At 59.8% G+C, this 21214-nt stretch overlaps 1 protein-coding gene across 1 annotated transcript in view; it reads right to left on the reverse strand.

Annotated features, from left to right (window-relative positions):
• Positions 1–10278, reverse strand: part of CUNH16orf74 (chromosome unknown C16orf74 homolog) — a 28057-nt gene extending 17779 nt beyond the window's left edge. The window contains exons 1-2 of the mRNA XM_039227643.1: positions 10129–10278; positions 1053–1098 (exon numbers count right to left, since the gene is read on the reverse strand). Coding sequence (XP_039083574.1) covers positions 1053–1080 — 28 coding nt within the window. The 5' untranslated portion in view covers positions 1081–1098; positions 10129–10278. The remainder of the gene's footprint in view (positions 1–1052; positions 1099–10128) is intronic.
• Between the last annotated feature and the right edge of the window lie 10936 nt (positions 10279–21214).

The raw sequence follows: 21214 nt of genomic DNA on the forward strand, positions 1-21214 counted from the left end.
GGGGGGGGGGGGGGGGGGGGGGGGGGGGGGGGGGGGGGGGGGAGTGTGTCCAACGGCCGGGCGGAGTTGCGGTTTGGAAAGCGGAGGTTTGCAGACGGACAGTGGGGACGCGGCACACTGTTCGCTTACATGCGGTTAAGAGCGCAAATTTGACGTTACGCACATTTTGCCACAATTCAAGCCCCAAACGATAAGCTTGTCCCCGAATGCCTCGCCTGTGCCCGGCGCCGGGGGTCCTGCCCAGCAGTCTGAGGGAAGAGGGTCCTGCGCTCCGAGGGCGGGGTCTGGGTGCCGCCGCCCCCCCCCCCGCCCCCGCCTCAGAGGGGCGCGGCCTACGCCCGAAGCTGGCCAATCCGAGGCGCTCCTGAGCTCCAACATCCTGGCCCTGGGACCTTCCCACAGCCCTGACTTCAGCGGCGAGGGGATGGGGCCAGGGGCACCCCCGAAACATCCAAGAGGTGGGTCAGCCCTGCTGGGCATGCCACACATGGGCGAGGACGGCCGTCAGAACGACCCCTGGGGTTTCAGGCTGGGGGGCATTTGTCCCACCATAACGGGCTTCAAGGGGGGAGGTCTCTGGGTGGGTGCAGGTGGCCCTGGGCTCATCCAGACGCGGCACAGAAGGGTCTAGGGCAGAGACAGACGTCGAGGCCCGTGCCAATACCTACAGCATGCCACAGTGATGCCGAGTCCTTCTAGAACCTTCCCCCGCCCCCCGCAGACAGGTGCCCTATGTTGGTGACACCAGGCCTGCAGTGGGGAGAGCAAGCAGGCCGTGTGTGTCCGACTCTTCCTCCCCTTGCTCTCCGCGGTTGGGATTAATCCCCCCGAGGGAGGAGCCAAGGGCCAAGGGCACCGTGGTGGCATTCCCAGGTCCCTCACCTGCCCCTGAGAGGGAAGGCCTGAAGGAGCGCTCAGAGCCAGAGCAAGCATTTATAAGGCACCTGCTGTGTACAGATGCTGCCTTGACTGGTGGCCTGCTCTCTCCTGCCTCATCCCTTCACCGCCCACCCCACCCCCGGAAGAGGTGGTGGGGGAGCCGCCCCCCTTACCTTTCAGGCAGGACAGCTTAAGTCCCATGGTGGTGCCTCTGCAGGTCTGTGGGGAGAGAAGGGGGTTGTTTGGTGCCATGTGTGGCCAAGCGTGCCCACCCCCCCCCAGCCCGGCCAGGCAAGGCCCCACGGCTGCACAACAGGAAGTAAAGGGAGAGAAACCGCCAGTAACTAGTGAGGTCAGGGTGCGCACTGGCTGCATCTGGGCTGCGTTTGCTCACAGATGAGCTGGTGCTGGCGGAAAAACTCTCAGGTGCCTCGGAGCTAAATATACCAGAGGTCCTGGAGCATGGGGTGCAGCTGAGGTGAGGGTGTGGCCGGGGCCCACGTTCCGAGCCAACGCCCACTGGCCTTTCCATTAAGGGGCTGCAGGCGGCTCTGAGCCCACCGCGATGGGCTCACCTTCTGTTACGGTGCGGCCCCTCTTTAAAAATGACATGCTCTGGAGATCTGACAGATGAGGGGCACCCAGACCTTGGTTGATGGGAGTTCAGTGTCCCAACCAGTGTCCTCACGATCTGTCACAGTATGACGTGCCCTTAGCGAGCTGAGTGGTTGATGAATGAAACAGGTGGCATCTGACTGTGCGCACCTGACACTCTCCGCCACAACCCTGGGAGGCGTTACTACTGTCCCCATTTACAGACGTGGCAGTCAAGGCTCAGAGCGCTAGTATCCCCCGCCCAAGGCCAGCCAGCTTATGAGGAGAGAGGAGCTGGGGTTCCAACCCCGGGGCTCCCCCCTCCTGCCCCCAGGGGCCTGTGAGGCTCTGCAGGCCCTTCCGGGGAAGGGGAGGCTCTTGTTGTCACCTCTGAGGGTGCTTGTGTCTGAGAGGTTGCTGGAGGGAGGGGGGTGTCCTTTCACAGGGAGCCGCCTGTGTGCCAGGCTGGGGGCGGGAGAGGGACGGAGGGTGCCGGGAGAGGAGCCCCTCTGATCTCCAGCGCAGGGGTGTGACCAAGGCCCGGCCTGCGCTCTGACACCCATCATCTCCTGGCCCTGCCCAGAGGCTGGCATCGATGCCTAGGAAATGCTGGGGTCCCCCAGGCGCTCGGGACGAGAGCTGTGCTTATGGACCAGCAGCCTCGGCCCCCCTGGGAGCTTATTAGCCAAGCTGCGTCTGGGGCCCGCCCAGCTGAATCGGTATTTTAACAAGGCCCCCTGGGAGTCATGTGCCTGTTAAGGTCGGAGAAGCTCGCTCCGGGCCAGAAGTTGTGGGGCCTGAGCGCGGAGAAGCAGCTTCAGGTCCAGGAGACACGCAGGGTCAGGAGATGGGGGGGGTTCTGAGTTCATCCAGGCTGCATCTGTGGGACAGACAGGAAGCAGGCGGCCTGGAGACGTCTGCTGGGGGACGGTCTAGGGGGACCGGGACGCGAGTGGGAGGGAGGGACGCCAGTGGAGTGTCTTCGCCGTGGCAGCGGGTCCTGGAGCCACGTGCCCTCCTGGCCGGGCCAGGGCCTGGCTCAGCCAGGTGACCACAGGCAGGTCCCTCAACCAACCTGGACTTCAGTTTCCTCATCTTTGAAATGGGGGTGATGTTCTTGGAGGTGTTGCTGAGCCGCATGGAAGACGGAGTTACCAGGAGGGCGCCTGGCTCCACGCCCAAGAAGTGTCAGCTGCTGTGATTTATGACCGTCCCAGAGAGCGGAAAGGGCCGTACTCTCCCCCCGAGGGTGGCCCTGGCCCCGTGGCCAGGTGAGAAATGCAAAATTCCGATGCCCGGATGCCACCCCAGAGATTCAGGGATAATTGCCCTGCGGTGTGGGCCTGGCACTGGGGTGTTTAAAAGCTCCCCAAGGGCTTCTAGTCGCAGGATGGGGTGCCAAGGAAAGGGTGTCCTTCCTCGGGGAGGGGAAGGGCCGGGCTGGGGGAAGAGAGAGGCAGTGAGGACAATGGGGGTCGTTTCTGGAGCGTTCTCTGCGTGCCCAGCACCCACCAGGGCTCCTGGCCTGAGATTCCTGGTCAGTTAATGCTCACAAGAGGCCTTAGAGCCCGGGACCATCCCCGTCTCACAGAGCCGGAAACACAGACACAGAGAGGTTCATTTGCACAAGGGTTTATGGGTAGCACGTGGTGGGGTCAGGGTTCAAACTCGGCACTTTGGGCCCTAGAGCCACATTTCCAACCACAGAATGGGGGTGGGGAGGTGGTGGTCTAGACCTTACCCCTGCCTCTCCCTACCCTCCCCAGGCTGGGTCTCGGGCCCAGAGGTCTGCAGGCCTGAGGTCGGGCTCACAAGCAGACGCACCCAGGGCCACACTGGCCGCCGCAAGCCGCACACGTACCAGCGAACCCAGGACAGACACGCTGCGTGTGGGGCACGCCCACTGGCGTCACTGTGCGCTCTGTGTGGTCTCTACGTGGTGGCCGCAGTGCACTCGACAGATCATACGTGCGGCCCATCTGGGGGTTTGTTGTTTTTAAAGAGAGAGAGAGAGCAGGGGAGGGGCAGAGAGAGGGAGGGAATCCCAATCAGGCTCTAGACCGTGTGGAGCTGGACCGGACGTGGGGCTCCAGACCACGGATTTTGAAATCATGACCTGAGCCGAAATCAAGAGCCGGGTGCCCAACAGACTGACCACCCCCTCCAGACGGCCCCCCCCCATCCCAGGGCTTAGACAATGATTTACGTGGAAGTGAGCTAGGATTCGTGTCCAGGGAAGGACGCGATGGGCACTTGGTGATCTTGCAACTTTTCTGGAAGCTTGAAACTATGTCCAGAAAAGTCAACTGGGGAAAGAAGGGCAGAGACAACGGGCCCCGCAGCCTCCGCGCCCCACACCACTGCCTCCCAGCGGGGGCACACGCAGCGGTCTTGTGCCCCAGACCCCGTTTTCCTAGACACAGCTGTGATGCAGCTGGCGATGAGCTCTGGTCCCCGGGAGGCTGTGCCGGGGGCACCATGTCCCCAGGGTTGTCCTGAATTGATAGGTGTTGTCCTGAAGCCGCCTTGTAACTTAAAAACACCCATCTTGGGGTGCCTGGGGGGCTCAGTCGGCTAAGCATCCAACGCTTGATTTCAGCTCAGGTCTCGATATCATGGTTCAGGGGATCGAGCCGCACAGGGGGCTCCCCGCTGACAGCACAGAGCCTGCTTTGGACTCTCCTTCTCCAGCCTCTGCCCCTCCCCAATCCTCCTCTCTCTCTCAAAATAAACAAATAAGCTTAAAAAATAAACCATCTCAAAACACTCAGCGGGAAGGAGGGAGGGAAGGTGGAAGAAAGGAAGAAGGAAAGGGGAGAAGGGGGAGGGACAGAGGGAGATGAAAGGGGCAGAGGAAGCAGGTGTGGCCCCTGCTGGGTGCAGCTTTCCAAAACTCCCAGGTGGGGGATTTTCACACTGACACTCCTCATCCATGACTATCGTCGCCCAGCTCCCCCCTCCCCGCAGGACAGAAGGTGGGCGGCCGTGGGGAGTGGCCCAGGGGACCGAGGGAGAACTGCGGTCCCAGAGCTGTGTGACCTCAGCCAAGTCATTTCCCTCTCTGAGCCTGAGGTTCTGCAGTTCGGTCGGAGAGTCTGGTCCTCATGTGTGAAACAGGCCTCCTGCCAACAGCCTCGGGGAAGGCGGTCACTGTTGTGACCCGGGGACCCTGCCTGGGAGGAGCTGAGCCTGGGTGAACAAACGGAGGCCGAGCAATCCGCAGCCTCCATCATCCTCACGGCAATGACGGCTGACAGAGATCAAGCCAGTGCTCTCGAAAAGCCAAGTCTTGGGCCGAGATTATTATAAAAATTACTCTGCTCAGGGGCGCCTGGGGGGCTTATTCAGTGGAGCGTCTGACTGCGGCTCAGGTCATGATCTTGCGATTTGTGGGTTCGAGCCCCGCGTCGGGCTCTGTGCCGACAGCTCGGAGCCTCGAGCTGCTTCTGATTCTGTGTCTCCTTCTCTCTCTGCCCCTCCCCCACTCATGCTCTGTCTCTTTGTCTCTCTCTCAAAAATAAATAAAACATTTAAAAATTTTTAGAAAATGAAGATTTAAAGGGAGAAAGGAAAAAATCTGGCGGGAGGGGTCCCCCCAGGCTCCAGTGCCCTCAGGCTAGTTTAGGTATAAATGTCCTCCCTTCACACTTTGGCGGGAGTGTGAAAACCTCCCTTTCATATTGAATCGTGCTGTTTACGGTCCCTTTGAAATATCAGATTGTTAATTATTTGCACAACAGCTTGAAGTAGAACAGGTTCTTTCTTGCACCCACAGGCATAAAACCCTCTCTACCACCAAATGGCCACGGCGGGGTCCTCTCCTGCGACAGAGACAGGCAATGATACAAACTTCCTTCCTCCTGCAGGAAGGGGGGGTCCCCCTCCCTTGAGCGACCAAGAGAGAGATGGATATCAGCCCCTCTGCACGGCACACGGTTCTCTGAAACCACGAGCATTGCCAGGGCAAGGGCACGCTCGGCCAAGTTGTCTGCGCCTGCTTCCCCCGCGGGCTTGAAGACACTACCTGCAGCCGCAGGTACGCAGCCGCCCTACAGGCCGCGGTGCACAGCCTCTGCACCGAGCAGAAAAGAATTACGATGTAGCACTTCCTGACTGGGGGGGGGGGGGCGCTACTTCTAGAGGCCTGGCCCCTGGGGGTCTGCTGAGTCCCTTCAGTTCCTACTTTTGCAGATCGGCCGTTGGGCTCCAGAGGGGGAGAGGAAATCTTTCTGGAGTGAATCGTACAGGTCTAGAGTTGGAAGTGGCCGCAGAGAAAAAGTTCCAGATTATAAAACAGATAGTGTCCGATTAGTGCACAGGACATACTCCTATTATAAATCCTTGCTCATTTATCTTCATCATTTATTCAAACTTAACTGGGCATCCTGTTTTTGTTTTTTAAGATTTTCTTTTCTTTTTTTAAAATGCTTATTTTTAAGAGAGAGGGAGAGACAGCACGAGTGGGGGAGGGGCTGAGAGACTCAGAATCCGAAGCAGCACCAGGCTCCGAGCTGTCAGCACAGAGCCCGACGCGGGGCTCGAACCCACGAACCATGAGATCATGACCTGAGCCGAAGTCGGACGCTTAACTGACAGAGCCCCTTTTCTTTTCTTTCTTTTTTTTTCAAAGTAGGCTCCACACCCAACGTGGGGCTTGAATTCACAATCTCGGGATTAAGAATGCCATGCTCTACCAACGAAACCAGCCTGGTGCCCCTTAAATCATTTATTTTTGGGACGCCTGAGTGACTCAGTCAGTTGAGCATCCAACTGTTATTTTGGCTCAAGTCATGATCCCAGGGTAGTGGGACTGAGCCCCACGCTGGGTTCTGTGCTAAGCATGGAGCCTGCTTAAAATTCTCTACCTCTGCCCCTCTCCCCTGCTCGCACACTCTGTCTCTCTCTAAAATTAAAAAGAGCTTGGGGCGCCTGGGTGGCTTAGTCGGTTAAGCGTCCGACTTTCGCTTAGGTCATGATCTCGCGGTTCATGGGTTCGAGCCCCGCGTCGGGCTCTGTGCTGACTGCCAGCTCAGAGCCTGGAGCCTATTTCAGGGTCTGTGTCTCCCTCTCTCTCTGACCCTCCCCTGCTCACGCTGTCTCTCTCTCTCTCTCCTAGAAATAAATAAAAATATTAAAAAAAAAAAACAAAACAGGGGCGCCTGGGGGGCTCAATCAGTTAAGTGTCCAACTTCGGCTCAGGTCATGATCTCGCAGTTTGTGGATTCAAGCCCCGCGTCGGGCTCTGTGCTGACAGCTCAGGGCCTGGAGCTGCTTCAGATTCTGTCTCCCTCTCTCTGCCCCTCCCCCGCTTGTGCTCTGTCTCGCTCTGTCTCTTTCTCTCAAAGGTGAATAAACATTAAAAAAATCAAACAGCAATAAAAAAAGATTTTATTTTTAAGTAATCTCTACACCCACTGTGGGGCTCGAACTCATGACCCCAAGAAGAAGAGTCGCTCGCCCCGACTGAGCCAGCCAGGGGCAGCCCCTATTTCTATTTGCTAACCCTGGCGCCTAGCCCCCCGTGGTCCTAGTTCTAACCTGGGTCTCCCAGAGCAGGACGCGGAGGCCAGAGAGGGAAGTGAGCGAACGACAGCGTCCAGCGGCGAGTCTGGCCCTGGTCTCTGCGTGGCCACCTCCCCGTGGCCACTGTCCAGTGGCGCCTCACCTCCCTAACACAGGCCTCAGTGGAAGACCGAGGAGAGGGCGGGGGTGAAGAATCATGGCCGGGGAAGGCGACAGTCTGCCGAAGGGTGGGGACCCACTGCCGGGACGGAGCCCCTCCCAGCCGGGGGCATCTGGGCAAGCTCTTGGCGCCCGCAGAGCAGGTACCGACAGGCGGGCCACTGGGCTCCCGGGCGGCACAGGGAACATCTTAGTTTTCTTCCTTCTTTAGAAAAGGCACTTTCTTTTTGTAATGGGATTAGAATTCCTGCAATTCCAGCCAAAGGGTCTGTGCCGGGAACAGCGGCTACAAGCGTTGACACGCCTCCATCCTGGTACAGAGTGCAAACACAAGCACCTCCCTGGCCCACGGGCCGCGGGCCCCTCTCTGGGACAGCGGGGACAGCTGCCGGGCCACAGCGGCTCACCAGCAGCGAGTGACAGAGGCTGGGGGGGGGGGGCAGGACCCACACGGACATGTGCACCTCCTTTCTGTCATGGCACGGGGCCCTGGGCCGCCGGGGGTCCAGCCTTGGCCTCCCCGTGGTTGACCATGGGACTCTGAGCAAAATACGCACCAGCTGCCTGCTTGGGCCTCTGCGTGATCAAGTTCAGTGCTCATGGTTTGTGCGCCTTTTCAAATGTCGTATGTCAATAAAAGTGTTTATTTAAAAATCAGAGGTATGCTGTCAGAAGCGAGGTTAATGGTTAATGAACCCCCAGTTCATTTAAAAACATGCGATTAAAAGGGCGCCTGGGGGGCTCGGTTGAGCGTCCGACTTCAGCTCAGGCCATGATCTCGCGGTTTGTGGGATCGGGCCCCGCATGAGACTCAGTTGGCTGAGCATCTGACTTTTGATTTCAGCTTGGGTCATGATCTCACAGTTCGTGGGTTCAAGCCCCACATCAGGTTCTGCCCTGATACTGCAGAGCCTGCTTGGGATTCTCTCTCTCTCTAAAAATAAATAAACATTTTTAAAAAACCCCATGTAATTAAAAAAAAGTTTTTTTCTTAAGTAATCTCTGCACCCAATGTGGGGCTCGAACTCACATCCCTGAGATTGAGAGTCATATGCTCTTCTGACTGAGCCAGCCAGGTGCCCCAAAAAACGTGCGATTTTTTTTTAATGTTTATTTTTCAGAGAGAGATTGTGTGTATGTGAGAAGGGGGAGGGGCAGAGACAGCGGGAGACACAGAATCTGAAACAGGCTCCAGGCTCCGAGCTGTCAGCACAGAGCCCCACGCGGGGCTCGAACCCACAAGCTGTGAGATCACAACTTGAGCCGAAGTCGGATGCTCACCTGGCTGAGCCTCCCAGGCGCCCCTGCAATTGTTTTTTCCATCAGCCTTGACAACAGGGGCCACAAATGAGTGCCTGCCTGTACCTGCCAGGTCACCTCCTGAAGGTTTTCAGTGCAAAGAGAAAAGTAAACCAGCTGGGCACTGCCTGCGGGAGACAAGGAACCAGCACGGGCTCCCAGGGCAGACTGGGGGTGGGGGTGGGGTGTGTGCCGGAGGAGGCTCCCCGGGGGGTTCTATTTCTAGATGTGGGTGTACGCTTTTGATGTGCACATATTGCCATGTGTATATTATATCGTAATCATGTTTTAATGGGGGGGGGGAGTTGCACTTGGTGGTCCCAGAGGCCTGGCCTTGCCACTTCCCCGCCCCATGACCTTCACGAGCCTCTGTGTCCCCATCTGTAAAATGGGGATACCACCCAGGTCAGAGGATGAAAAGGCAGCACACAGACGACCGGAGCAGCTCCCACCGCGGGGTCTGGCACACAGCAGGTGCTCACTCTGTGTTCAATAGCGCTGCTCTCTCTCCATGCCCGCTGAGGGGCAGGTCCCGGCTCTGGGCCTCAGGGGGACTGAACTCGGGCTCAGTGCCCACTGAGTTGCACCCCACCAGGCAGGGAAGGGCTTCCAGGGAGAAGAGATTAGGTGGTGAAGCTTTTCAGCCTCCTTGGGGCTTGCAGAGGGATTAAGTCTTTCCATAAATACACTGCTCCCCGCACCCCCTTCCATCCATCCGGAGGAACCGGTACCCAGGGTGGGGACCAAGAACCCAAGGGGGGCGTGGCCCGGACGAGGTAAGCGGGACAGGTGAAGGGATTCGTGGGGGCTGGGCAGGAAACACCAGGGCCTGCCAATCCTGCTGCGCGCCTCTGGGCCTCAACTTCCTCATCTGTAAGATGGGGGCGTTCCTCCCACAAGGGCTGCACGATCTCAGAAGCGCCTGCACCCTGCCGCCTTTCGTCTCCCCTCGGGCTGCTGGGCGATCACAGACGGTCTCTCCAGGCGGTTCCACCCAGACCCCAAAGCGGGGCGCCTGGGGGCAGTCCGACCGCCCCGACCCCGCCCCCCACGCGGCCGAGCCGCGGGTCTCCGCCGCGAACCCGAGCCTCCCGGGTTCCGCTGAGCTCAGCCCGCCCGGAGGAGCCGCGCGTGCGTTCACACCGGTCGCCCTTTGCGGCTGCAGACCAGCTTTGATGCCCCGGGAGCCACGGGGGCCCCTAAGTGAGGCGGCTCATAAATAATATAGTTTGAAATACTCGATAGAGGGGAAATGGTTCCGCTCGAGGCCGCCGCCCCCACCCCCGGCGGGGCTCCTTCCCAGCCCGGAGGAATGGCGGTCTGGCCCGTTCGCGAGGACCTCGTGACAGCGCGGGGTGGCGGGGGGCGAGCGGGGGGCGAGCGGGGGGCCGGCGGCGCCCACGCGCGGACACGCCCCCTGCCCGCCCCGTGTCAGTCGCAGCGCGGCCCGAAGGGCCCAACTTTGCTCAGATCCGCGTCTCCGCAGAAAAGTCGGCGAGAAGTTAGGGGGGCGCGCGGGCCCCTGAGGGTGCCCCCCACCCACCGCCCCTGGAGACCCCCGGCCTCCCCGGGCGCGCCCCTCGCGCCGCGGGAGCCGGCGGGGCGTGGACGCCGCTCGGTGGACGGCGGCTCTCGGGGAGGGAAGGGGCTGGGCGGGCGGCGCAGGTCACTCACCGCTTCCTGGGGGGCTCACTGTGGAGCCGCGCCCGGGGCGCACGGGGCCCACCCGGGCGCGCGCGGCGGCGGCGGCGGCGGCCGGGCTCCGGGGGCCGCGGCGACGAGCCTGCAAGACAGAGCAGCGGGGGTCATGGCCCGGGCCCGGCGGCGCACTGGGGCCCCCGCTCCGCCCCGGCCGGCGCTCCGGGCCGCCGCCGCGCGCGCCTCCGGCCTCCCCCTCCCCGGCCCCTCGGGGCGGGGCCGCCCGCAGCCCCGCCCCGCCCGCGGGCGCCGGATCGCCTGGGCCGGGCGCGGGGGCGGAGCAGGCCCGCCCGCCGCCGCCTCCCGGGGACCGTGCCAGGGGCGCGCCCGGCGCCCGCGCCTCCGGCCTCCCGCCTCAGTTTCCTCTCGCCCGGCCTGGGGAGGAGGCCGAGGGTGGGGCCCGGGGGAAGTTTGGGCCCCTCCCCGGGGCGGGGTGCCAGGCTCCCTGAGGCCGTGCACCCCAGCCCTGGTGGTGGGTGGGTGGGGGTGTGTGTGGAGAGGGGCTCCGGGGTCACCCCGTCCCATGTGGCCATGCTTGAGTGGCCCCATCGCCCCGCTGCAGGGAGGGGAGGCGAGCAGTGGGAGGCTCCAGCATCTCGCCATCCCCAGTCCCCTACCCCTGCGTGGGGCCCTGGGGACAAGGAAGCGACGCCCCCCATATCTTGGGGAGCTATGGGGCTTCGGATGGCCCTCGTGATCAAAAGGCGGTCGCCTTGGTGTCGGGGTCGGGCCCCTTGGCTCTCTGCTCGCGCCGTCGCTCTTCACGCAGGATGCGGCAAGAGGGGGTGTGAGGCCTTGGCTCCGGGCCGCTGCCCCCGCTTCAGATTTTTGCTGATGCCCAGCGGGGAGTAACTCCCCAGGTCCCCTCGGTGGGTACGGAGACTTTTATGCAGATGGCTTTCCCAGGAGGCTCCCTGATGAGGTCTCCGCCCGCCTACCCCGCTAGCCAGGAGGAACAGACGCACCCCCCACCACCGGTTTTCTTGTCGCCGTAGAAGCCTCTCAGGCCAGTTCCATCTAACGCCCAAGGGCTCCACGCCCTGTGCTGTGTGTACTTCTGGAGGCTTGGAAGGGGGAAACTGAGTCACAGAGCAGGACAGTGACACTCCCTTGGCGAAAGCAGGAAAGAACGGAGTTGCAGGAAATACAGTCAGCATCCTAGCTGTGTTCGCCCTTTGAGTCATTCCTAAAAATGTTGCCATCTTTTGTATCAGTCAGGAGTGACAGGTAATGTGTCGTGTTCGCCCTCCCAAAAGAAGCACAGAAGGGGGCAGGGTTAGCCACTGGACGCTCCTTCCTGGTCCCCCACGGGGAGGGGAGGGGGGCTGCCCAGGGACTTGCGTCCTGGCTGCGAGCTGTGGGGCAGGGCTGCTCGGAATTGTCCCCTTCACTGGGGGGGGAGCCCCTGGGGACGGCGGGCACGGCCACCAGCTTCCGGCCAGGTGGAGGGCCGGCTGCAGGGCCGGCGAGGCCTTTCCCGCAGGCGCAGCAGCCCTCAGGGGGCTGGGGGGCTGAGTGAATGCTCGGTGCATTTCCGGGCCTCCTTTTCCACAAGGGACACGTGGGGATTTACTCGTTTCTACGAATGAGTTTTGAGCACTTACTCTGCGCCGGGCACCGGGGTCCCCCGTGAATAGGACCACTGTCACTGACAGCCGCAGATTCGCGAACCCCCCCCCCCCGTCGTCACCCGCTCGGGACGGGCCCTGTGAGGGGGAGACACTAATTCTCTCCATCTCCCCGGGGACTGAGGCGCAGGGAGGTCACCGTCACCCGGCTGGTGGGCTCTGCTGCCCCAAGCCGAGGGAGAGACTTTGTCGGCACTCAGGGCTGCAGGGTGGGGGCTGCTGCTGAGCGGTGGCCTGGAGGGTGTGTTTTGTCAACAGCATGGGGTGAGATGAGGCATGCCGAGAATCCAGTTCAACGTGCTCCCCGCCCCCTCCCCTGGGACCAGAAAGGGTTGTACTTCGGTGTCAGAATGTCTGTGTCTGCACTTGACACTGACATCCTTCCGGGGCTGGGTCATTCTCAGTCATGGGGGCCGTCCTGGGCCCTGCGGGACTCCGAACAGCGTCTCTGGGCTTCACCCACTAGATGCCACGAGCATCCCTCCCCTCTCCGAGTTGCGGCAACTCGACACCTGTCCACTGGGGGGGCGCAATCACAGGGGGAGCTTAACAAGTAGATACATAAAAATGCATAAAGCAGACGCGGCCACGGGACCCAGATGCGCCCCAGGGATCCTGTCCTCACTGGTCCAGGTAGAGCCCAAGGAGGGGAGTCTTAAACTCCCAGTGACGTGCGTTGGAGAAGCTTGAATCTAGCGTCAGAGCCACTTGCAAGCCTGGAGCCTTAGGGACAGATCAACCAAGTGCCGTGCGTGAAATGTGTACAGATCCTGAAATGAACAGACCTGCTATAAAAAGGGATTTGTGAGCTAACAGTGGGAAATGGAACACAGTCTGGGTATTAGATAATAGTAACAAATTATGGAGGCGCCTGGGGGGCTCAGTCGGTTGGGCGTCCGACTCCGGCTTGGGTCATGATCTGGTGCGTCACGGGTTCGAGCCCCGCGTCGGGCTCTGTGCTGACAGCTCAGAGCCTGGAGCTGCTTCAGATTCTGTATCTCCCTCCCTCTCTGACCCTCCCCTGCTTGCGCTGTCTCTCTCTCAGAAAAAAAAAAAAATTAAATTAAAGAAATAATGAATTTGAGAAACAGAACAGATGAACATAGTGGAAGGGAAAGAAAAATAAGATGAAAACAGAGAGGGAGGCAAATTATGAGACTCTTAAATACAGAGAACAAACTGAGGGTTGACAAGGGGGGGGGAATGGGCTAAGTGGGGGATGGGCACTGAGAAGGGCACTTGCTGGGATGCGCACTGGGTGCTGTATGTAAGCGATGAATCACTGGGTTGTGCTCCTGAAGCCAAGACTACACTGTATGTTACCTAACTTGAATTTAAATTAAAAAAATAGAAATTATTACTAATTTTAACAGATACGGCAGTGGTATTATTGTGCTTTTAAAAGCTCCGATCTGTTAGCGACACGCATGGAAGTGTATTTGTGGGTAAATTTTGTAGGAAGAGCAGGTTTGCTTTACAAGCGTCCCGGAAAATAAAAAGATGGAAGAGAGGGGGGCAGAGAGACCAAACGAATGATGGGAAATGCTGATCGCTGTGGAGGTTACGTGGCCGATCATGATGCTATTATCTCTGCTTCAGTGTGTGTCTGCAATTTTCTAAATAGGGGCACCCGACTGGCTCAGTCGGTGGAGCGTGCGACTCTTGATCTCAGGGTTGTGAGTGAGAGCTCCACATCGGGTATGGAAATTACTTAAGTACATCTTTAAAAAAAAAAAAGGGGGTGCCTAGGTGGCTTAGTCGGTTAAGCGTCCGACTTTCGCTTAAGTCATGATCTCGCGGTTCGTGGGTTCGAGCCCCGCGTCGGGCTCTGTGCCGACTGCCAGCTCAGAGCCTGGAGCCTGTTTCAGTCTGTGACCCCCTCTCTCTCTGACCCTCCCCTGCTCACGCTGTCTCTCTCTCTCTCCTAGAAATAAATAAAACATTTAAAAAAAGAAAGAAAGAAAGAAAGAAAATTTCCAAAATAAAAGATTTTTCTTTAAAAGAAAAGAGACGGGGTGCCTGGGGGGCTCAGTCGGCTGGGCGTCCGACTTTGGCTCAGGTCGTGATCTCACAGTTCGTGGGTTCGAGCCCCGCATCGGGCTGTGTGCTGACTGCCAACTCAGAGCCTGGAGCCTGCTTCTAATTCTGTGTCTCGCTGTCTCTCTGACCCTCCCCTGCTCATGCTGTCTCTCTCTCTCAGAAATAAATAAAACATTTAAAAGAAAAAAGAAAAGAAAAGAGACAGAGGGCCCGCATGGACACCGACTTCCAGCAGCAGCAGCCGGGTGAGATATGCACCCTGGGGGGTTGGTCTCCGCGTGGGGGTGGGGGTGGGGGGTGGGTCCTAGAAGCGGAGGCAGGCTCGGTGGGCTCACCTCGCAGCCCCACCTAGAAGCCGCCATTACTGAAGAGAGGAGTGGGCAGCCTTGAACCTGCAGGCCAGTGGCCCCGCCCCTGCCTGTCACCAAGGTCACCTGCTGCAGGACAGGTGACCCTTCCTTAGGTGTGGACCCAGCTGGGTGGCTGGGAAGTCAGGCCCCTGACACCTGTCCCCAGAGCCCTTCCTTTTCAGCCCCGAAGCCCCTGGTCTGCAGAGGAAGTAGAACAGTGGAGGACTCCTCGGCCCGCCCCCCCCCTTGGGGTGAACGCAGGGACAGCTTCCTGTGCGGGATTCAGCAGGAGTTCCCACGCTGACAGCACACCTGCCGTGTGCCAGGCGCGGCTCTGGGCTCTAGCGGGTGGAAGCGCTTGCCCCATGGACTTTAGGGGCTGCGCACTGAGAAGAGAGCTAAGATGGGAGGAGGCTGTGCAGAGTGGCGGTGGGGAGCTAAAACTTCGGAGAAGGTGGCCTTCCGGTGAGCGTCCAGAGGGCGTCAGGAGGAAACGCTAGCTTCGGGCATCCTGGCTTCAGGTATGGCCCACAGAGGGCAGAAGAGGGACCGCACTTGCAGGACCACTTCCTGCTCCCGCAGTGTCTCCCCCCCTCCTGACTTCCAGAGCTCGGAGCAAGTGTCCCTTGGCCAGTGTGGAACGGCAGCCTGTCGCGGGTTCACCGAAAATGCCAGCCAGCACAGGTGCCTGGGGAGAGCGCCTCCCGGAGGGCGCTGTGCCCAGATACAGGGAGGGGGCTGGTTCTGTCTCCGTGGGCTGGTCCCTTGTGCCCCTACTCAGGTGTCACAGAGGGGCAGCGTGGGGGAGGGTGGCAGTCCCCATCTGGGCTGCGTCAGGAGACGGGCCAGAGACCATGGAGGGGAGGGGAGGGTGGTTGTTCTGGACACTCTCTGGACCTGGAGGGACGTCAGCAGGTGGGAGCCTCAGCAGGGACCCAGGGCGGGCAGAGATCACCCTGGCTCAGGACAGCCTGTGGTGTGGCATGGGGGGGGGGGGCGCTCCTGCAGACGGGCCTCCTAGCAGACCCCACATGGGTCTGAGAAGCTTGGGTCTTCGTGGTCACTGTGGGGCAACCACCCCGCACCCCGGGAGCACCACCGAGTCACGGGTGGCTTTGGAGGGATCTGGGTCGTCCGGCATCGGTGCGTCCCCATCAGGTGACAGCAGCCCCAGCCTGTGTCACGAACTTCCCCAGAACCACCTGGCCGAGCCCACGCATCCCACAGAACGGGGAGGAAATAGAACACAGCTGTTGTTTGAAGCCACTTCGTTTAGGGACATTTGTTACACAGCAACAGATTGCTGAGACAAGCTTCTCCAAAGTGCCAAAGAAGTGCTTAAAGAAGCTGGGGCTTTGTTTGCTGCGGTCAGATTTATGAATTGTTCCACATGTCCCAAAGAGCCCAGAGCGCGAGAAAATGCACACCCACAACTTGCTATATTTGTTCGAGTTTCTGTGTTGCCGTGGCTGACATTCGAAGCTCTGTGTGTCCCCCTCCCCAGTGTCATCTGCCTCCCTGCCTGTCCTCCTGGCTGTGAGGCTGACGGCCCCCGCTGTGCCCTGCTGGGAGCCCCGGGCACTCACAGACGCTCTGCAGGTGCCTGGGTTTGCCTCTGCGGACGCCCTGCCAGTGGCGGGCATCGACATCCCATTTTACAGATGCGGAAAAAGGGCTCGGAGAGGTGGACCGAGGATGCCCGGCTGGACAGGGGCGGGGCTGGCCTCTGTCTCCAGGACCCTCCAGTGCGGGCTGAGTGGCAGGTGGCTCTTTCTTTCTGGGGGAGCTTTTGTGTGCGTGCAGGTGCTCGGATGTTGGGAACATGGGCCACGGGATCGGAATGACGGGGCGCCTGGAGTTTCCTCCGTGGACGCGAGCGGCCCCGATGAGGCCACTGCCGGGGCCAGGGGCCGGGTATGTGGGACTGGCTGTGCTAGCCTCTCCCATTTTATTTTATTTTATTTTATTTTATTTATTTTTTTTTAATATTTTTTTAATTATTTATTTCTATGAGAGAGAGAGAGAGACAGCGTGAGCAGGGGAGGGTCAGAGAGAGAGGGAGACACAGACTCTGAAACGGGCTCCAGGCTCTGGGCTGGCAGTCAGCACAGAGCCCGACGCGGGGCTCGAACCCACAAACCGCGAGATCATGACCTAAACGAAAGTCGGACGCTTAACCGACTAAGCCACCCAGGCGCCCCAGCCTCTCCCATTTTAAATCACAGTTTTTCATTTGTATTCATTTATATATTAAACGAAATGCAGATAGATGCGTTCTCCTCCCCACAGGACACAATAAGTGTTCTGGATGGTAATAAACGCTGGCTGGAGACACTCTGGCCAACTCGAGTCTTACACTAATTCAGTTTTCTTCAAATGTCTCCACATTCATGTTTGAAAATTCCCTAAATACAAGTTAACAAAGAAACACAGGCCCTGGGGAGACAGGTGCATGGCGTGGGGGGGGACACCCCGTCAGTGCTGGGCTGCCTTCCCGAGAGCCTTGCAGCCCCAAGGTCGTCAGAAGGGGCCACAGGGGCCCAACCCACCCCGGGGCAGGCTGAGACGCGCCCCCTCCTCACGCCCAGGCTGGGTCTGGCTCCCTCCTCCACGCTCCTCCAATGCCCAGGCTCCAAGGCCATGCTCTGTCTCAGCAGCTTCATGCCCGGGGGCGGGGGTGGTGCGAGGGCTTGGCCGGGGACTGAGTCGCATCCCTGCGTCCTGGTCGGCACAGAAGCTGGGGCGTCGGGAAATGGCCTCACTTTGCCTTCCGGGAGCAGCCCTCGGGAGCAGGGAGCCCAGGGGCAGGTCTGGAGTCCGCAAGCCCCTGCAGGCTGTGAGGCCCCAGGAGGGTCACTCAGCCTTTCCGAGTCTCGGATTTCCTCCCCGAAGCTCCGAGGGCTGCAGGGAGGGCGCACCTAAGCCGGACCTTTGGGAGAAGCAGACAGATCTGAGCTGCTGCCCGCGTGGAGCTGGCTGGGTGTCGGGCCCCACGTTAAGTTGTGTGGCTTCTGAGACAGACACCTTGTACAGGGGAGGGGCTGAGGCCGAGCCCCAGGTCTTGGGCTGGGGTGGGCGGGGGAGGGGACAGGGCCCGGCAGTCAGGTGTCCCGTGCTGCCCTCCGGGCGCTAGTGGAGTCGGCTTGTGGGCGCAGCTGTCCCTGCCCAGGGACAATCGGGGCTGCCCTTCGGGGGGAGAGGGCAGAAAGTGGCCCCGCCGAAGCCCAGGCCGCCACAGCCCACAGGCAAAGTCATGAGATTCGATTTATACGTCACCAAAATAGAGACCTTCAAGAGACACCATTACAGAAATTAACCGACAAGCCATAGACAGCAAGAACTATTTGCAAACCATGTATCTGAGAAAGGACTGAAAACAGAAACAAGCCTGATGCTCAATAATAAGGAGGCGAGTAACTCAACTGAAAACTCAAGTTGAAGGGGCACTTGGGGGCTCAGTCAGTTAAGCGTCCGACTTCAGCTCAGTTCATGATCTCGCAGTTTACAAGTTCGAGCCCCACGTCGGGCTCTGTGCTGATGGCTTGGAGTCCAGAGCTGCTTCGGATTCTGTGTCTCCCTCTCTCTCTGCCCAACCCCCCGCCCCCCACCGCTTGTGCTCTGTCTCCCTCAAAAATAAATAAACATGAAAAAAAAAAGCTAAACATGCGTCTTCCATCAATTTGCCCCCAGGGGGAGGAGGGAGGGATGAAAGCCTGGGTCCCCACGAGCCCGTGTGCCGTGTGCAAGCAGGTTCACGGGGCTTGATCCACAACCCCCCGCAAGTGGGAACAGCCAGGCAACCTTCTGGTGAGGGGCGGGCACGGGGCAACCCGTCCACATGTGAGGGGTCACCGAGCCGAGAGCATGAGGCCTGACTGTGTTGTTAACTTTGCTTTTCACAAAAGCTTCAGTCGGATTGAAAGTTCATAATGTCCTGAGTATGCAAGATGGCTAAGCACTCCCAGCTGACGTGACTTTGGGAAGTTACTTACAGCCAAGTATTTCAAAAGAAAAATTTTTTCACCCTCACTTTTGAGAGACAAGAGAGAGACAGAGCGTAAGCAGGGGAGGGGCAGAAAGAGGGGGAGACGCAGAATCTGAAACAGGCTCCAGGCTCCGAGCTGTCAGCACAGAGCCCGACGCGGGGCTCGAACCCACGAACCGTGAGATCATGACCTGAGCCGAAGTCGGATGCTCACCTGAGCCACACAAGCACCTCTTATATAGACACATATTTCAAATGCAAAGTCACAAAAATTATTTTTTAACAAGCTCCAGTGCCAGTGGTGTTTAATGGTGGGTGTGGGTGAGACTTTCCGTCAGTGTCCTGGGCTCTGGGGTGGGGCCTTGCAAGGCCGGAGATTCGGAAGCACCAGCCTGGGCTGGGGTTGGGGTCGTGAGTGTGGAGGGAAAGGGGGAGTCCCTGGCGGGGGCGGGGACGGGATTTGTGGGCAGTGGACGGTGGGGACAGGAAGGGGGGTCCCTGGGGAGGGCAGGGACCGGATCTGTGGCCAGTGGATCGGGGACGGGAGGAATCAAGCACGGGTCCCCATCTTGTGCCTCCCTCACCCATGGGTGAGTTTGCTTTGTTGAATCGATTTCAATTTGGCAAATTCAGGCAAATAGATCTTAGAACGGTTTTTGAACAAAAAGATTGGTGCTTGGTGATCTGTAAGGAGTTGGCTGGCTCTTGGTCACATACCGGTATGTTCTTAGAAGGACAGTAATGCCATTTCTGTGAGGTCATGTCCGGGGACCTCACCTGTCCTCACCCCAAAGCCCTGTGCCGAAGACCACCCACGGGTCAGAGGTAGGACCCCCAATCCAAACCTTTTGCTTTTATTTTACATATTTTTGAATAAGTCTGGCTTTTCCGGCTCAGCCGCATGGGAGTCATTTCGGAGGGGATCTGGAAGCGCCAGGGGAGAGCCAGGTCAGGGAGGGCGTGGACGGCCCTGATGCCCTGATGCCGTGGGAGCTAATGAAGATTCTAGAGAAGAACGGAGATGTAGGGAAAGTAGACCCAAAGCCCAGAAAGCGTGGCCACTGGGGACAGCGGAAAGACAGTCGTCTCTGCTCCACAGGGCCTGAGGGTGTCGTCATTCAACTGTCCATCCTCGTACGTGCTGGTCACCATTTGTCACAGAGCACAGGATAAATGTCGTAGGCACACATTTCCCACCTGAAACCACATGCGTGAGCGCTGGGTCTGACAGGGGACGCTGAGTCACCTGAAGCCTTACGTGACAGATTTCTTCCCAGAGTCCAGATGGGCGGGCTCTCTGCACGCCTTTGGACCGAGAGGGGAGCTCCCTGACTCTCAGGACCGGGCTCCCCGTTGCTCGGGGGTGGCTCTGCGGGGCTCCCCGAGCTCTTTGTTCAAGCTCCGCTGGCTCAGCCGCTCCACAGGCAGCTTCAAAGTTAACCTTTCCCAGGGCGTCACGGCGGCCGGGCCCGGGCACTGTGCCCAGGGGCTGAGCCCAGCTGTGGCGTCCTTCTTCCTCAGGCCTTGGGCAGAAGCGGTGGGGGCCAGGCCTCCCGTGGGCTTAGGGACAAGCCCTGGCAGGGAAGGGGGTCACACGCCCCGGCTCGGGGAAATGAGGGTGCTCGCCCAAGGGGCCCTGAGCTGTGCTGCAGGATGTTTCTGTGGTCGGCGTAGGGCTTTCCAGGGGGCCCTGGTGCGGGGGGCAGAGGGGAGTCTGGCCCGCAGAGCCCAGGCTTCTCTCCCAGGCAGCCGGTCCCCCGGGGCCCACCCCTCAGTCCCCAGGGGCAGGGGGGCAAGCGTGTCACAGCTCTCGGGCTCTGCACAGGGGCGGGGGGGGGGGGCGGGGGCTCGGCTCACTGGGGGAGGCCAGGAGGAAGGCCTAATTGCCCAGCTCCGAGGAGCATGTCGCCGCAAGATGGGCAGGGGGGCAAGCGTGTCACAGCTCTCGGGCTCTGCACAGGGGCGGGGGGGGGGGGCGGGGGCTCGGCTGCACTGAGGATGTCTTCGTCTCAAGTGTCTGATTTCACTCACTCCTTCATCAAACGCTCCCTGGGCGCCTGCCGCCAGGCATTGGGCGGCAGAGTGTCCGGCTACAGTGTCCCGGAGAAACGTAATTCCTGCCCCGGTGCCGTTTACAGATCCCCTAGCGGCCTTGTTAAAAGACGTAAAAAGAGACCGGCAAAGGCCGGTTTATTGGCCTTTTTCGTGTAACCCGATTTATCCAAAAACGATCGTTTCAACATGTAATCCAGAGAAAAGTTATTAAGGAGTTGGTTTATATTCTCTCTCTCTGGACCACGTCTTCCAAGGCCGGCACGCATCTTACACATAGATACGCGCAGAGCGCATCTCGGTTCACAACAGCGGCACTTCAGGTCCTCGGGAGCCACACGTGGCTGCCAGCTGCCGAGTCAGACAGCACAGGTGCAGACGTGACGCCCGGGAGCCCCCCGGGGGGGGCATTGTTGGGAGGGGGAGCCAGGCTTGTGAACAGCCCATTAAGTTCCGAGCAGGAAGTGCTCGTCTGCAAGAGCAGAGAGGGTCTGTCCAGAGTCTCCCACGTGGGCTCAGGAGATGGGGTCCTTGCTTTAGCACTTGCTGGTGGCGCGTGGCCCCTGGCGAGCTGCAGGGGCCACCCCCACTTGGCGGCTGAACCCCGAAGAGACGCCACTGCACGCCCACCGGACTGACAATAGGTGCTGGCTCCCGCCACGGCGCTGAGAACTCTTCCCCATGTGCTAGTGAGCTGGAAGGAAGCTCATCGCCCGCCGCCCGGCCACTCCGCGGCGGGGTCTGTGACCTGGGTCATCTGCACAAGCGCATACCAGCAAGCAGGTGCGGGGCTGCTCGCTCAGCATCGTGCACTAGGAACTGCTGTCCATCAGAAGACTGAAGGGACACTCTGGGGCGGGCTACGGGGACCTATCCATTCGACGGAAGGCTGCGCGGCGGCCAAGGGGCAAGAGCCTGACCCGTGGGCGTCCGCACGGGAACTGCTCAAGGGCACACCGAGTAGGGAAACGCACAGACGGTGTGCTGTCGATCGCAGCACTTTGGGG

This window comes from Hyaena hyaena, unplaced genomic scaffold (assembly GCF_003009895.1).
Source record: "Hyaena hyaena isolate Hyena2069 unplaced genomic scaffold, ASM300989v1 scaffold_1, whole genome shotgun sequence".
Classification (NCBI taxonomy): domain Eukaryota; kingdom Metazoa; phylum Chordata; class Mammalia; order Carnivora; family Hyaenidae; genus Hyaena; species Hyaena hyaena.